At 53.9% G+C, this 17,019-nt stretch overlaps 1 protein-coding gene across 1 annotated transcript; it reads right to left on the bottom strand.

Moving 5' to 3' along the window:
* Window positions 1–75: 75 nt before the first annotated feature.
* Window positions 76–16,718, bottom strand: CSUI_000268 (uncharacterized protein). The gene is made up of 2 exons (XM_068060502.1): window positions 6,368–16,718; window positions 76–5,724 (listed from the first exon to the last, which is right to left on the bottom strand). The coding sequence occupies exons 1-2, from the start codon at window positions 14,686–14,688 to the stop codon at window positions 1,782–1,784; spliced, it is 12,264 nt and encodes a 4,087-aa protein (XP_067927508.1). The 5' UTR covers window positions 14,689–16,718; the 3' UTR covers window positions 76–1,781.
* Between the last annotated feature and the right edge of the window lie 301 nt (window positions 16,719–17,019).

Below are 17,019 nucleotides of genomic sequence, written 5' to 3'. Positions count from 1 at the left end.
CCGGAGTTTTCTTCGCGTGCGGAAGCAGCCGCTTAGCCTAGCGCGGTGCCCTTCGAAAGGCTTGCCCATCAATTAACGCCTCCGGGAGGTAGGAATTCATGCTGGTGATGAGATCACCTGGCGACACCGCCCTCAAGTGTGTGAAGTTTACATAGGCCGAGTCAGTGCCAGACAGACAGTCGCCCTGTTTCCCCGGACGGACGGCAGTAAGAAATTCAATTCCACGACAAAGAACTCGGCTTCAAAAACACATTGGTTACTCCATCCCTAAACCCTCAGCTTGCTAAAAAGCACCCCCTTTTCCTACAGTAGAAATGAGCCCTACAACCGCGAAATGCCGGCGTCGGGCGACAGAATGTGAAGCATTGTTTGGTTGTTCGAAGCAACATCTGAAGACGGGGACACAACTATCCAGCCGCCCTATAAGAACACCGGTCTCCTGTACTGCAAAAAATACAGCGGACATGTTTGGCAAGCTTGCTACTAGATCCCCGGTCCTACTGCGTTCACCAGACAACGAGCATAGGGAGGGTAGAAGGAAACTCCAGGACCGGCACAGGAGGCCCAGGTAGCAAGCATTCTTACCCGAGTAAAAATACCTTTCAAATCCCGACTGTACATAACCTCAAATACAATGCCTAACATTTTACTTGCTTCAAGGAGCTCTCCTTGACACGCTGAGAGGAGCCGTACAGTGACGTCGATTACTAAACAAAACAAAGATTGAGGTCCGTTGTCCCCCCGTAGCTTCGCGACGGATTTAACAAGAATGAATAAGAAACAGACACAATACCACACCACAATAGCATTTCAGAATGAAAGAGGACGACGATGCCGCCCTGCTGCGACCGATAATGACTTCCCTTCATATCAGACATCTTTCTCTCTTGTAATGCTTTTCTCAGCATTGATGATTCTTGCGTTTTTCGCGGCTTGCTGTTCCTCAGTCAGTCTCTATGAAAGATTGGAGAAAGTGTCCTTGTCATCGTCATTTTTCCTCCGGAAACAACGACTCCCTCTTACGGCAAATGGGTGTGTTTGGATGAAGTTCATGCAAACCAATTGTGAAAAAGCAGTGGCGTCTTTCTCGTACCACCATCAGCTTGTATGCAAGCGACGGAACTGAATTCCTTCTTCCTCACCCACTTGGATCGGTAGTCACTAAACTTCTTGTAAAGCAAGGGGGCACTTCTCTACCAGAACTGCCCGCTCTCGCATACATTGCCGCCCCAACACGGCGCCTAACTGTGACAACAGCTGGTAGGCCCCGAGAGGGTGGTACCTACTGAGCAAGTAGGACAAACAGCTGGGCAAAACGACTTGATGCTTACGTCACATGTAGAAGGATAGATACCCAATCTTTTGAAAAAAGAGACGATTGAAACAACTTCCTCCTAATGAGGTACAATTGCTCGACTAAGCAAACGCCTGAACGCCTAGGCCGCTGCACATATGATGGCCGCCTAGGTGTGGCACATTACGATGACTGACAGCGACGGCTTGTTGGCTACTCAACGACGGCTACTACATTACACACCCCAAGAGACAACTGGCTTGAAACACGCTTGGACGCCTCTCACACGCCATTGCCTACCCACCGGCTATACACATGCCAAGAAGAGACAATTTCTTGACTTCATGGATGTTTGGTTTCCCTTGTCCACCGCGTTCTTAGGGTGTGCCTGCCATGAGGGTCTGGAGCGTGGAATTGACCTCCATTGTTGCCCCCAACTGATATAAGCTTCTCTCCTGAGGTACACACAATGGCTTGCTTCTTTTTTCTACTTTTCACCAGCATCATCCAGCGGCACATGGTCAGCGGCTGTCTCTGACTCTTGAGCTTCGCCTTCCGTCTCCGTTGCTTGGTTCTCGTTGCCTGCACTTCCCTCTTCGTCACTGAAAATACAGAACTGGACCTCCTCTTCTTCGTCGTCCGCCTCTTCCTCTTCCTCCTCCATCGTGGGTGTAACGACAGCTGACGATATCCCTGTGGAACCTCCCAAAGTATTCGGCACTTCCAGTTTGGACAAACCCAGGGGGTGCTCACCCCAGTGTGTTTCCTGTGCCTCGCCCACGTTGCCTAAACTCATTGGATTTACCTGTTGTAAAGCTCCCGGTGCTTCGCTCTTTTCATTTGTTGCTTCTACCCCAGTCTGCGAAGAGAAGTACTCTTTTGTATCTTTCTCTTGTTCGCTGTCTCCCTTCACTTCCCCACACTGCTCACGGAGGGAGGGCAGGGCAGGGCTTGTAACCACACCCCCGTACGGAACGCTGGCGCGTTCCCTTGGCCGCGTGGGATCCACCGGCTGATTCGTGGGCAAAACGGGACGCGGAATAAGGAACCGACCGCAAAGGGTTCTCCCCGGTGTGCCGCAGGGCTGCTCTGCACTTCCGGCATTGACACAATGATGGCCAGGGAAACCCCGGGCCCCTCCTGCAATACTATGGGCACCACTTCCACACCATGTACCCCACACGGTACCAGGACTCAAGAAAGCGCAGTCACTGGTGCTAGGAGGTGTTGCCCACCCTCGAAAAGAAGACAGTCCAGTGTTGGCATTAGGTTGTGTGTCCACCAGACAAAAACCATGAGGGGTGAAACAGCGTCCGTTCCCTGTTGTATGGGCATTCTCACCGGTAGGACAACACTGTCCGTTGGCTTGTCCGGCACGCTGAGAAGCCAGTGCCCCGCTGCTGTCAGGGGAGGAGTCTGATAACCAGTCCCCCCCCGACGGTGAGCAGCCACCCCAGGTCGGGTGACCGTTCATCTGGCTGTTCGTTATTACAGTGCACGCCGCCCTTGCCGGGCAGGTACAAGGAGATACGTTACTCCAGGGGTGGGGCGAACCCGCAGGTGACGTCACACATACAGGACGTAAAAGAAAGGGTAACCGGGGTGTCTCCAAAGCAAAACAGGAGGCTGATCGCTGGAGAGGTTTCTCCTCTGTCTCCTCCCTCTCTCCACGTGTCTTCCTTTTAGCAAGAGAAAAGAAACTGAAACCCCGAGCGGTTGCTCCTTTGCGCTTTCCTGCGATCGCGGGAGACCGCTCAGCCTTCACAACATGCAGATCACCTCCACTCCCTACCCCCGGTCCCGCTGGCAACTCATCTTCGGAACGGTCCACTCCGAGACGACCGCGTTGCCATCCGGCGGGAAAAAGAGCTGAAAAGATGAGGTTTTTCCTGCGGTGGTGATTCTCCGTGTCGTGCCCCTTTTGTGCCTTGTTGCTATCGCAGCTCGGTACACCCGCGTCGTGAGCCAGAGCCGCCTCCTGAGTAAGGCTTGTCTTCCAAGACGACCCTGCACCTGGCGGGCCCTCCGATAATAGTTGTCCTCTCCCAATTCCTGCCGAAATACTGCGTCTCTCGGAGCTAGTCTCGCTGCCACTGGAACACACTGCTGACAACTTTCTCTCTTCCTTTTCACTCCACGGGGTATTCCAAAAAGTGCGACAGGGCAGAACTGCATGCAGGGGTTGCATAGTATTGACAGTGGGTGACGCCCCCAAGTAGCATGGTGTCGTATCGAAACCAGTTGCGTGTGTGTAGTGTGTGTCGACTCGACCCGCGGCTGAGTATCGCGATATACACTGCTGAGACACTGGGTACCCAAAATGCATACCGGAATGCAAACAAAGCACAGGACCACATCCCGGTCCAGATACTCCAGTGCATATACCCTTTCCTGCCGTAGATGGTCGCGCTCCGTTGGAGGGGAGCAGGTCGATGAACGGTAGACTACTTGCGCGGTCTGGAGGACATCCCGTAGCGCCACTCTTTGCATTGCTCACTGATTGAGCTTTCGCGTTTCCGTCCCCGAAATGGAGCGACGAAACTGCAGGGGTACGCTGGAATGCATCCACACTTGTGCCTCTTGAGCACGCAGGGGAAGCCGCTTTCATCGTTGCTGGTTCCCGTGACTTAGTCGTGCCCGCCTCGCCAATGCTGCCGATGAAATCACAGCTAGCCGGGGAATCAGCTGTGACCACCGAGCCCCCTCCGCTTCTTCCAGTGCGGGCTTCGAAGACAGCTCTGCACGAACGAGGACTTCCACTAAATCCGGCTGCCATCCCCGGCGCCTTCTTGTGAGATGATTCGGTGGGATGGAAAGATGGAAGAGGAGGAGCGCCACTACTAGACGGAGTGCTGGCCAGCGCTTCAGCAGAATGACGGAGAGAACACATGTCAGAACGGCGAGATCCCGGTGCGACCTTACTCTTCTCCTGCCTGGGGAAGCTGTGCTCTACGCACACATGAGGTGAAGAGACACTTTTTACACTTTCATTGTCAGGGTCGCATGGATTGTTCTCCCCTGTACACTGAGCACCCTCTGTGTTATTGTCATCGTCTTCTTTCGGTGTACCATACTGACAGTGTCGTTCACATCGAGTAAGCGACAACGCTGGAGGAAGTCCCGTGGTGTCTAGCACCCGGAGGAGTAGAGCCATTGCGGCGCGTAAGTCGGAGCTCACATTGTCGCGGCGTCCCCTTCTGTCAACGTGCGCCGTCTGCCTGGCATCTAACTGCGGCAAAACTTCGCGATAAAAAAGGCCCGAGCAATCACGACTATAATCAGAACATGCCCGACAAGCAGGGCGGTTGTTCGTATGATTTCGAGCCTCTTGAATGAACGGCAATTGTCCGTTCGCAGGGGACGGACCGCTGTCGCTGATCAGCTGAAATCGTCCCGGAACATGTGGTGTAGGACCATGTCCAACTGGAGTCTGGTTGCACCTTTCGCAACGGTTCTCACGGTCTTCCATGAGATGATGCGGGCATGGAAATAAAGCGTGCCTGGCGAAGTGCAACGACGGGCAGCTCAAAATTCGCCTTCGGCCTCCTTCACCGGTATCCCTTCGGCACCTCAACACTCGAGAAACGGTCCGTTCGTCAGAACCCTCGGTCCCTGTATGTCTCATACGCCATCTTGACGGTGGAGTGGCAACCCGATCAACGCATGACGTGACGCCTTCCCTGCTTCGCTCTCGGGTGATAACAGGTCTCTGTGGGGTAGAGGGGCAGAAGTCAGGGAAAAGAGCATTTTCAAATTCCCGGTGTCCATGTGCAAGAGAGTTCTCCTCAGCGCTGCTTGCCACTGTAGTACTACGGCATCCATCAGATGAACCGCATGGCAAGAAGGAGGATGCACAAGCGTCCCCGCGGCTGCCCTTTCGACGTTTCTCTAGCCCACGGCACAAATCGGGACTGCCGCCTGAGGAGGCAGATGTAGAGTCCTCAAGATCTCCTAGGTGGCACAATTCATATTGGCCGCAGAAACATCTCGGTGAGAGCCCCTTCACGTGTGAATGCTGCGGCCTTCTGCCCCGAGTGTACTGCCCATATCTGTCAGACGGTTCCAGTGCTCCGCGAGAGTTCCCCCCACGCAGAGAGAGAAGAAGTGCTGCTGTCACTAGCTCAAGAGCGACTTGGTGGGCGCTAGCTCCCCTAGCCACTCTTTCCGTCGAGTCGCAGAGCGGCAGAACGGGACTAGCAAGACCAAGGGCGCAATAGCCCTCGCGATGACATGGAAGGTATGACGATCGAAGATTCCCTGAGGCTGGTACAGGGGTTGACAGAAGACGGGCGTGAGCGACGAGGTTTTCCATCTTCAACCGTTGAAGGTGATGGGCCTTCATGACGCGAAGTTGCCTCGAAAACTCCTCTGTTGTGAATAGGACCCTTCCCGGGTTGTGAGGAATTAGGCCATTCAAACCTACGATCCACCTGAGAAGAAGTGCAACATCACCACATAAACCTGAGCTTCGTTAACGCGCAATAAGAACAGACATCTCATGTTCGTTTACAATAGAACCTTTTGTCTCTATCTACCTATCAAAGTAGACATGGAAGGGTCCACACGCATCGTGTACGAAGTATCCTCGATACCTACCTAGCTGCGAGCAAAGCCCCTTAGAACACCAGCCAGGTGCCCACCACCGCTCCATCAGAAAGTCGGTGCTTGCCTGCTGTGGGCCCTGCGACTTTCATCGGCCTAACTACGTGCGTCGACTTCCCTCGCTCTGTCTCCCGACCCCCCGGTGTCCGAGAAAGCATCCTGGACCGCTGTCTTACTGCGGGAGCAGAGATTATGACCATATTGACCGCGAGCGCATTTCCGTGGTGTTCCGTTAGCTTTGAGCGGCCACTGTCACAGAGCCATCTTCACGCTTCACCGTGTCCATAGCTACTCCCTTCTTCATCGGCCGGATGCTCAGGGGTGAACTGAAGCCAACAGCTAGATCACCGTAAACTGCCAAAGATGTGTCGGTTACGTATTTTTCCTCCAGAGGCGGTTCCCTAGGAGTTCAGTTAATTCTTGGGCTTCAGTAAGGAAAATAAGCGCCTGCAGCCGGAGAGGGTGACTTACTTGTTCGCATCTTCTTCACTTGTGAGAATGAAGTCCAGTGTTGTTTCTCCTGATGTATCTGCGCCTGTCTTGGTAGTCTTCGGACCTTTCACGTATGAAGTCTTAATGAAGGACTCGAGAGAATTTGAAGACAACAATGGCCTTTTCCCACTACCATGCGTCATATCTCCCTTGCCTACTCCCCTACTCAGCTCAGGTTCTCCATCTGCTCCACCTTGGCACTTCCCCAGCGGGCGCTTCAGTCGAATGGAACAGCATAGATAGGCAGGAATCGCCAGGAGGGGACTACTTTGGCTTGCTTGAAGTCGACGGTAGGCGCTACTGCAGTATCCATAGTCCAAGCTTTGGACCTCGTTCAAAGGAACGCGGAGAATGTTTTTGTCAGTGTCGTCCACACCTGCCTTTCCTTTCTTGCTCGTTGTTTCTCCCGTCCTTCGAGATGGCTCGTTTAACCAAGTTGAAGCTGTTAGCACCTCTCCCCTTTTATGGTAATCCACTCTCTTCGCTCCAACCTGCTGCTTATCAAGACAGCGGCTTCTCGCTTCCATCGCGCGTCCGCTCAGTGAGTTCGGGCCTTCGCAACTGTCGGAAGCGATGCCTGGACAACGCTGCGAACTTTCCGCCAAGCGAATTGACAGGGACGCCTCATAGCCAGCAGTCGTGAATGTGGAAGCCATACTTTTGTCTTCGTTGTCGAAGAGCTTACCACCCCGAGCTCTGGTCGTTCCGGGCCCCAGTTCCTTCCCACTAGGCACAGAAAAGGCTGGAAGTCTGTCCTCTCGCCTGTTGTCCGGACCCCTCCTTCTGTTGCGAGTGTGGTCCTTGTTCAAGAACGAGGGGTGGTTTGCATTTTTCAGATAGTCCGTCAGATCGACCTCGCTAGCTGAAAACGATCCTTCTAGATTGCCGTCGTGCTTCCGCGGGTTATTTGTACACCTCTCTGTCTCTCCACCCCTCCCCGCGTCATCATCTTCTACACTCTCAGACCATCCATTAACACTTTCTACGCTGTCTTGTGTCCCTTGTCCAAAAAAAGGCTCTCCCCCAGCCCAGCTGCTGAGGGTGCTATTATCCAGTCCTCGGTCCCGTCTAGCCGTGGCTGCGGAAAAGGACGTTTCTCCGCTGGATCTGCTTCGGTGGGTTTTCTTCTTTCTTCGCCTCCAAAACCGAGCACGCCACGAGGGAAATGCCATACAGAGTGGATACTGTACACTGCTGCTATCACTAGCGTTGCTCAACGTTCCTCCGTCTTCCTCGTCACTGAAGGAGCACTCTCTGACACTGTCTCTTATTACACGTCCAGTATTTCCCAAATCTCCGTCGTCCGCGCAAGAGAGACTGAGACTATCTCCTGCGCCGTGTTTCAGCGCTATTCGTTGTTTATCTTCGGGACAGTTGTCCTTCAGCTGCTGCCGATCACCAAAGATCAGCCGCGACGTCTGAGCTTCGAGACGTTCTGTCCATACGCTGGCCTCCCCTCCATTTCCCTTAGGTATGCGGTTCTCAATAACGGTCGAGGCTGCGCTTTCCCCGGCAGTCGTATCCACGCTGGGCAAGAGAAGACCACAGCCACCAACTCGTTGTCCTTTCTTTCCCTGTTCTATGAGCGCATCATGACTTCGCCTCTTTTCACTCCAAGCGCACTGCGGGGAGGCAACGACAGGTGCCATGAGCAAACTCTCGCTACTGCGGCTCGTCCAGGAACTACCTGCACTGGAGTCACTTAAACAGCAGTAACCGAGAATGCTAGAATCTTCGTATCTCCCCGGAATACGGGGCGATGTCCCTAGTATCTTGGGACCTACAACCCGTGGAGCGAATGGTCCTGGTGATGAACCAGATTCACCGATCTTTCCGCCGAACTTCTGCGGGACTGTCGCTTCCTTCAACACACTTTCACGAGGCTTACACGAAGAGCTTTCCTCCTTTGATCTCGGTCCTGAGATGGTTTCACTGTGTTGGCGGCGCTCCGCGATCTCCTGCAAGCTGTTTTCTTTCTCCTTTCCAGGAAGAAACTGGGTGTTAGGGGAGAACTCGTGTAGCTTGACAGACTGTAAGGCACGTCTTGAAGGTGCGTCCGAACGAGCGGTGACACTACTAGACCGACGGAGTGGGAGAGACACCGAAGGGGAGCGTGAACGATGCCTCCGTGGTACAGCTGGCGAGGAACAGTTATCGGAGTCTGCTTCAAGAGCTAATGAGGAAGAGAAGAACTGCCCTCTGCCGTCTCGAGTCAACACATCGACAACCCCCCCACTAGCGGGGGTCCCAGACTGGACGCGTCGAGACGGAGATAAGATATCCACTTGCAAACCTGGAAAGCAGTCTTTCGTGGGACAGTGCTCGGAGTTCCCTTTTCCCCTCTTCTCTGTATTCACCATTTGTCGCTCTCGCGGCCGTATTTTCCGCCTGAGAGCAGTAGATGGGCTCTCCTGATCGCTGCTGGAGACAACATTCTTCTTGATAGAAGCCGTCCCACCAGGGTTGACATGCCGGCTTCGAAGCTGTCCTGTCTCCCCACAGAACTGCTTTTCCTCGCGCTTTCCCTTGCATGAACTTCTGCTTGTGCACAGATCAAAGCGAAGAGCCCCGCTGTCGCTCAGTGACCTCCATTGCTTCTGTTGAGACAGAGACTGAGCCGACTGTCGGCGCCTGGTTTCTCTTGATTTTCTTTTGTTGCTCCTTCTCCCCTCCGACAAGGGAACCTCGGATCTTTGAGGTGAACTCCGGCAGAGACGTTCATCTTCCACGAAGCAGAATATATCATCCTGATCTTGCTCTTCCTCTGAGAAGACAGAGGGGGGTGGAATGTCACTACAGCATAAGTGGGAGAACTCTGGAGAAACAAAGAAGAAACATCGAACCTGTTGCAGAGAATGATCCAAGGTCTGAAGTGATGGCGGGCTCTCGGAGCCCCCGATTGAACAGTTTGTACAGTCGGTTTGTCCAGAGCCTAGCCTCACATCTCGACTGCTTCCCGTCCCTGCACGTGCACGCGTCCCCGGCGATTTCTTCTCGCCTTTCATGCCAGCCATAGACAGCCAAAAACTAGTGGCTGTCGACTTTGGTGTCGTACAGCAGTTGGGGGGCGCACTGTGGTTTTCCACTTCAGGAACCGTGGAAGTAAGCCGGATAACCCAGCTTCCCTGTAAAAGGGAAAGGGCAAGCTGACGTTGCTTATGCAGTAGATTCTTTTCGGGCTTCTCCTTCACTGTTACCTTTTTCTGTGTCTCAGTTGCTTCTCTCTTCTGTTCACACGGGGGCTTGACTTGATCATCGGCACAATAGTGATGATATCTGAGCTGGCGCTGAGCTAGACGGCCACAGAAAAAAGACTTGGACGAGGCCGAGGACAGTTGCGGAAGAAGTGATCGGTCTCTGCTCTCCTTTTTGGGAAACTCGCTAGTCCAGGCAGGCTCTTTTCCAGCGAAGGATTCATGTCCACACAGCCCCGCAGGTCGGGCCCACACCCCTTTCTTCTCGTTTCTCACTGGTCTGTTTTTCTCCGACTTCCTTCGGCTTCCTGATTCCCCCGCTGAGTGTGCTCTTCTTATGCGGGGAAGTAAAGGTCTAGACATACAAAGCATCTTGTCTTCTCGCGTCATCAGTATTTGGCTAGGAGTGTATGCACATGGCTTGCAGCCGCTGTCTGGATGTTCAGATCCAGAAAGGGAGGACGATGTGCCACACGCAGAAACCGTCTCTGCGGCTGCCTGGGCTACTGCGAGGGCTGATATCAATAAACGCCCGGATGGCGGCGAAGAGAGGGCGACAGAAGGGAAAAAAGTTGTCTGAAGAAGGCGATAAAGCAGGCTAACAACATTACTGTTTATCGTTGATAAGTCGGCAATATCTCTCTCTCCCCCGTGGGCCAATGCAGCAGCAGCCGCTGCTGCATGGGCACTCTGCTTAGCTAAGCGAACAACTCTTTCAAGGGGGTCTTGAGGAGTACTTTTGTCTCGTGAGCTTGAATCCAGCAAAAGCCCGGCTGGCTGCCGGCCAGAGACTTCAGTTCCATCTTCTCTTGAGGAACTGTCCGTTGTCGTCTTCTTCTCCAGAAAGTTACGCCTTTTGTCTGAGGCGTGCTTCAAGCCCTTAACTTCGTCGAGACATCGCAAAAGAAGAAGAAGATGACTGAGAAGTCGTCCCGCAACGTGCTCCCCTTCGCTCTCCGTTGTCCCTTTCTTCTCGTCACTCCTTGGAGTAATGATATTCGCCTCTATGTATTTAATTCTCTCGACTCTCCTTTCTTTCTCACAAACCTCTGTCACAGTCGTAGACGGGGAGTGTAGTTTCCTGCCTGATGACAACAATGAATCCTCTGGCGAGCCAGCTATCCTTCGCATTTCGCGTTGTTCGCAACCGACAGCCTCGGAGATAGTCCCCACTGATACTGGAGAAAGCGAGGCTGAGAACCTTAAGCTCGGATCTAGACGCGACGGGCGATGCAGCCGCTCCTGCGCCTGTCTTCTTACATTTTCACGTGCTGGGGCGCGCTCAACGTCCATACACTTCTCGGACTGACTGAGCGTACAGCAGCATCCATGCGTCCGAGTACCAGGACTCTCTGTTCTCGATCTGGCCTTCCACGGAGACTTGTAGTAGTGTGCCCCTCCACTGCTGGAGCAGCAGCTGCTTCTCCGCAAGCAGCAGGACACCAGACGGGTTACTCCCTTATGCTCAACACTCACCGGCCTCGAACAGCAGCACTGCTGCCCCCCAGTCCTGTCTGGTCTCTTCCACAGATGATTTCGGTCAACCTCCGACGTGTATCTCTCATTGCCGATCCCTTCTTTTTCCGGATATATGACGAAACCCTGCGACGGCGGAGACAGAGAGAAAGAACCAGGGTCGCCCTGCTTACAAAATGGTGAAGTCATCGTTTTGAACAAATCAATGGTGACCGTATCAGTAGTGTCGTAGCGTTCCAGCTCCCCCCCGTCATTTTGCTTAGAGCATGAACAACGTTGCATGTCGGGCGTCTGGAGCGGCGAAGAATCCTCACGAGGGAAGCCGCAGTCCGAGTCCTTTCGACAGGATGGATCCGTCCAGCACGGGTGCGGACTCATAGTCCCTGTCTTGGGTGTTTCGTGACGACCCTCATCGCTACTGTCCCACCTTTGGGAACCTCGTGAGACGCGGGAGAATGGCGTCCAGGGAGACTGGGGTATTGCAGCGGCTGCAGTTGTTACTGGCGTTGCTGTGGTCTCCGGTGTAGCCGTCGTCGTCGACGGCGTCGTACTCCAGTCAGTCGCCGAACCTCCAGAGGACATTTGGGTCAGAAACTTCCGACCCATGCTGTCTGAGGTCTTCTGCATCACTAAAGAACTGGGCGTTGCGGGCAGACGATCTCGATGCCCACCAGACACTGAAGGAGACACAGATAGTTCCTTTTGATGCGCAGCTCTTTCTTTTCCGGACTCATGAAGATGGACTTCTGACAATGTGACGCTACCTGGAGAAGCTCCCAAGTCATGCTGTCCCAAGACAGCTTGCCGATCTGCGGTGGAGTTGGGCATCCGCTCCCGAACACGGACAAGTGATTGAGGTGAGGCGCCCTCATCGCTTTGCGGGGAGGAGGACGAGCCCATGTCACTGCTTGCCGGACACGGACAATCGGCATCTGCGGAACTGCACGTATCGTCAGAACTCCCTCGTGCTGTCGTCTCCATGCAGCTTGGAGGGTTGCCGGCAGGCTTCGTGCTTCTTTGCTGCGGCCTCTTCTCACCTCCTGTCAGGAAGTTGTGTGGAGACCCGCTACCTCCAGAAGAATGTACCTGTTGCCCATCTCTCTCCTGCAAGAGAATTCTTTGATCCCCATTGCATCCGGCCGTCCACGAAGTGCGGTGGCCCCAACACGGGCTCTTCACCTGCTTATCGACGTACTCCCTTTGTCTACCCTTTGAATCCTCCCTAGTATCCTGTTCCCCCAGCTCCAATGTTCCCGTGCTGGTCAACCCGCTACGTTCATCCCGGTGCAGGTGAGCGGCCATAGACGTGAAATGCGGCGAAGAAGGCAAGCACGACGAACAAGGACGGGGACAGTCACTACGACAGGGAGACTCGCCACTTCCACTTCTCTGGAAAAGCGGCGACCTGTTACCGAAAGCGACGCCGATCGTCGGTCGGGTGTCAAGGCAAAGTCCTTCTTGACGCTCTTCCTTCTTACTGGAGACACGGATTGCGGCTCCCTGGTAGCACGAAGGAGAACGATCCGCCCCGAGGTCGGTTGTCGGGAGGTTCTGCTGCTCTCTTGTCTCTGGGGATGATGCCGGCACCTGAGCAGGTGAGTTCTGAAGAATTGTTGTCTCCTCGACTGCGACCAGAGGGCTACTATTGCAACATTTGCTGAATGTAGGAAGCCTGTATGCACCGCTGGAGGAGCTCTGGGCTGCTGACCGCCAACCCTCATTAGGGGAGGAGGGCGAGCCTTCCGAGGCTTTTCCCGTCTTAGACGCAGGAGCATACAGCGACCATGGAACTGCTGCAGCGAACACGCTAAGGAACTCTTCGAGTCGCGTCTCTAGTTCCCGAAGATGCTGCAGTAGGGCCTTGTCGCGGGGCGAAGACGAGTTGTCCGGATTCAGCGGAAGATTCAGCGCACGACGAAGAGGGGCTCGGGACGATGGCGCACTTAGCTCCTTGATCTTTTCTTCAGTCCGCTCCGTGGTCCGACCACGACTCAGACTAGTTTCTTCTTGGAGCATTCCACTGTCACTCCGAGACAAGCGCCTCTCTGACAAACTAGTGAGGAGGTCAGACGTACTGACTGCAGGTCCAGCCGGACTCAGATCGTGTCCTGTCTTCACGCCTGTTTGGAGGGAACTGCCTTCTGCTGATTCTTGACGGTCGCTCGCCTCAGAAAGGTGTTGGTCTTTTTTATCACTGCACCCAGATGGCCCGAAGCGTGTTGGGTCCCGCCGGACGTCTACCAGCAAGTTCGTCGTCTCTTTAGTCAGCTGTCCTTGCACACTCTCGACCGTGTTTTCTGCCGGACTCACCGTGGCTTTCTGTGTGTGCTGCTGCATTGTTTCTGAGCATGCAGCTGTTCTCGGAGTAGTAACGCCTGAGTCCCCTGGCAGACCGGCCTCGGTGCCTCGAGCAACCACCATAGGATCCACCAATGCCTCTGTACGGCCTTCGCCTTTCTCCACAAACACAGAGTTCTTCGGTTCCAGCTGCCCGAGAATCTGCTGGACGTGCTCCCGCTCTCCCGCGGCGACTGGAGAGATAGCTTGTGCGCACTTGTTGGCAAGAGACAGGTCGCCGGGCCTCCCCTCCTGCTGGTCTTCTGTCTTTTGTCGGGGCCCTGAGGTCGTCGTGACCAACTTTCTCTCTCTCTCTATCTCTTTAGGACCGGTACTCGCCTTCCTGCCAACCCTGAGCTCCGCGTCTTCGTTAGCTGTCTTCGCGCCATGTTTTGCATCGTCTTGGAATGAAAATACGTCTGCAGAGAACACGTCGACCTGTCGCTGACCGTCACTCTCCTCTGTAAGTTCGAAAACCGGGAGTATCATGGAAGGGAGGGGTATGCACTCCTGAGAGATACCTGTCTGCTTTGAGCGCTTAGCTGGGTCAGCTAGGCATGCTCCGAACGCGTCGTCTGGTTTTTTTTCGAAGCGGCGCCTCTTCGTGTCCTCCGCTTCTTCCTCCTTGTGGAGTATCCGTTCTGTTACTCCGGCACCGGCCGTTCTTAGGTAAGTCCCTTGGTCGTCACCGGCCAAGTGAATCTTCGTTCGTCTTTCTCGCATGTCCTCTCGTCTCACTGAATTACTCTGTGCATCGGCAAGGTCTTCGCCTGCTGCTGAAGGACCGAGGCGCTTGTCTAAAACATGCGAAGAGCCCATAGTGCTGGCACTTCTGTCGCAAACTGGCTCACTTCGTTCCATGACTGGACTACGGTCTTCTCTTAGAGCTTCCACGGGTACAGAATGCATTCCTACAGTCTCCGTGCAAGACAGCGTCAGTTCCTGTGCGTCCGATCTCCGCATGTCCCTCTCCTTGGGGGCTCCCCCACCCCCTTGGCAATCCTGTCGCCATCCCGTGGTTCGTCCTCCCGCAGCCTCAGATTCTTCCGCACGGGGCAAAAACGACAGATAGGTGCCGACACACTTTTCCGTGTATAGCGGTGCTTTCAAATGCAGGTCCGGTCCAATCACTCTTCTCTCTTTCACTGTTAAAGAGGGGGGAACTCGTTTCTCTGTGCCAGGTGAAGTCACCGGTTGTTGACCTGGAAAGCTGGCCTCGTCTTCTGCGCACGAGACATGGCCGTCTACAGGTGTATGCGTTCTGGTCCGTACCGACGGTTGAGATTTATCCATGGTCTCCGGCCCATGAATTCTCCGGATCCGAGCTCTGGGCAAAGGCGAGACTCAGCCTGCCCCTCCGAGCAGCACCTGTAGGCGGCCGCCTCGACCCGCTGCCCAGCCCGGCAGTGAGCGTGCACACTGTGAAGACTCCTACGGTCTTGTTTTCCGAGGCTGTGATCTTCTCCAGCCACAGCAATGGATGCCCGGTCAAATCGCACGAGTACAGGCCTTAAACAGTGACTGATAAGGCAGGACGTGAGGCGGAAAGGATAGAGTAAAGCAAAAATGCATCCTACCTACCACCCTTCAAACAGCAGAGCGATTCCTCGCCTGCCATGATGAAAAAGATTCAGAACCGCACGGATGGCTATTGAGTAGAGAGCAGCAATGCAATAGGCCGAAACAAGACCGAAGTGACGAGAAGAAAACATACGACTTTCCATGCGGAAGTGAGCTTCGATGTTCAGTGGAGAAGGACGACACTCGAAGATAGAAACGTGAAAAGGGACCCAGATGCCTCTCACCCCCTCCCCCCAGCCATATGTTACCTTAGACAACTCTCATCAACGGTATGTAGGGAGTTAACCTACTTACAACTACCCACGGAGACGTAGGGCCGAAATTCACTGACAAACGACGCAGACGCTATTCATATCTGGCGTCTTTAGGATCTGAAATACCAAACGTGTCAAACTGTCTTCAGAGCCGATCTCCTGCGCCGAAGTCTACGAGTTCTCCATTGTGCCCCCAAGTGGCACCCGAGACCGCTGCCGTGTATACTAATCATGGAGGGCTGCCGCCAGTACAAAAAAGATGACCATATTCACAAAATACACACAAGCAAAGCTAACGAGACTTCTCTTTGGCGATAACGCGATAGAGAAGACAGGACAACGTGATTAAGTGTGGTAAAAGCCTTCCGTCAGGGTCTATACAGGGTCTCCTCGCCACAAGCGAATGCTGGACAACGCCGAGGAGTGTACCCGGACCAGATTACAGGAGAAAGCTTAGCTACCAAAGCCTCATACTGGGGTATTAAGAAGCAGAAATTGATAAACGAGCGGCAAAGAAAGACTTACAAACCTGGAAACTCAGTCTCTCCAAGACGGAGAGTGGCGAACACAAATTTAGTGCAACTACTGAAGCGATCCGAGGTAAGGCAATCACTGTTCGGCGTCACATCGTTCCAGTGTGCAAGCAGAACTGTGCACGCCCCGATGCCCCAGATAGAATCTCAACTGATGTACAATTAGTCCAGCGCCACTCTTCTGTACTTCTCGCGGATCTCGGGGTTGGCCGTGAGAAAAATGCTAACTGGACTGAGGTGCTTTCAAACATTACATGAGATTCCCAGAAAAAAAAGCCGTACCAAGACGAATCCGAGCCCGCAAAGAGGAGAGGATCTGTTTCGGCGCCGCTCATATGAACGGAAAAAGGTTCGGTTAAGCTACTTTAAATCAGCCGTCAAGACACTGAAGACAGGACAGCGTCGGTGTATGCCGCCTGCTGCGAAGACGGCGGCTTTGCAAGAACGGGGGGCTGAAAGAAAGCCAACTACCACACCATAACAAATAGTTTGAGTTCGATTACAGCAAGAAGGTGAGAGAGCTCAAAAGCCAATTAGGGACGCTGCCGCCGACACACTTTTGGTTGCTCAGAGTCTTGAGGAAGGCTCTTCTCTCGCCCGGACAGACTACTGTCAGAGTAAGACAAAGCTGATGTTTCGGCTGTAGACGACGGGCCTAACTGTTCAGATGCCCTCTGAAGCAGAAAACCAGTGCACCTTGACAAAAAAGACCGCCTTCTTGGTTGTCTTCACTTGGAACAAAGCTAGCATCCGAACTATGGGAGAATTGCCTCATCACGAGGGTGGTCGCAGCGTTCTGTTCTTATAAAGGAACAGACCAGGCCCAGTCCAAGAGCCTGAAAAGCCAAGAGGCCCCATGTCAGGTTCTCTTTCTGAGGTCAAGGAAAGAAGAAAACCACCGCTTGCTGGTGAAAACACAACTAGTGACTACAGGCAAAACGGAGATGAAAAGAAATCCTTTTGCTGGGTTGGTGTCTCCGCGACGTGTGCAACACTCAAAAACGTTGTCCGGCGTACAGCAGTTCCTGACATCCTGCGCGGAGCCCGGGGCGACATGCGTAGAAGGCCCGCTGTGTGCCCGTTTGTTGCCAGCGTTCCTTCCCGGGGTTCGTTCACAGCTTCACTTCCCCTGGTCACGAGCTGCGAAAGTTGCGCAGCAGCGGAGCCGTTGATTCCTTGAAAAAATGGAGACTATTACGAGACATCAAGTACAGTAGCAAGTCGACCGTGCTCCGATAGCCGTTGTAGTGCAGTCG

The sequence above is a fragment of the Cystoisospora suis genome (genome assembly GCF_002600585.1).
Source record: "Cystoisospora suis strain Wien I chromosome Unknown contig_114, whole genome shotgun sequence".
Taxonomy (NCBI): Eukaryota; Apicomplexa; class Conoidasida; order Eucoccidiorida; family Sarcocystidae; genus Cystoisospora; species Cystoisospora suis.
This window is presented reverse-complemented; position numbering and strand designations above follow the sequence as displayed.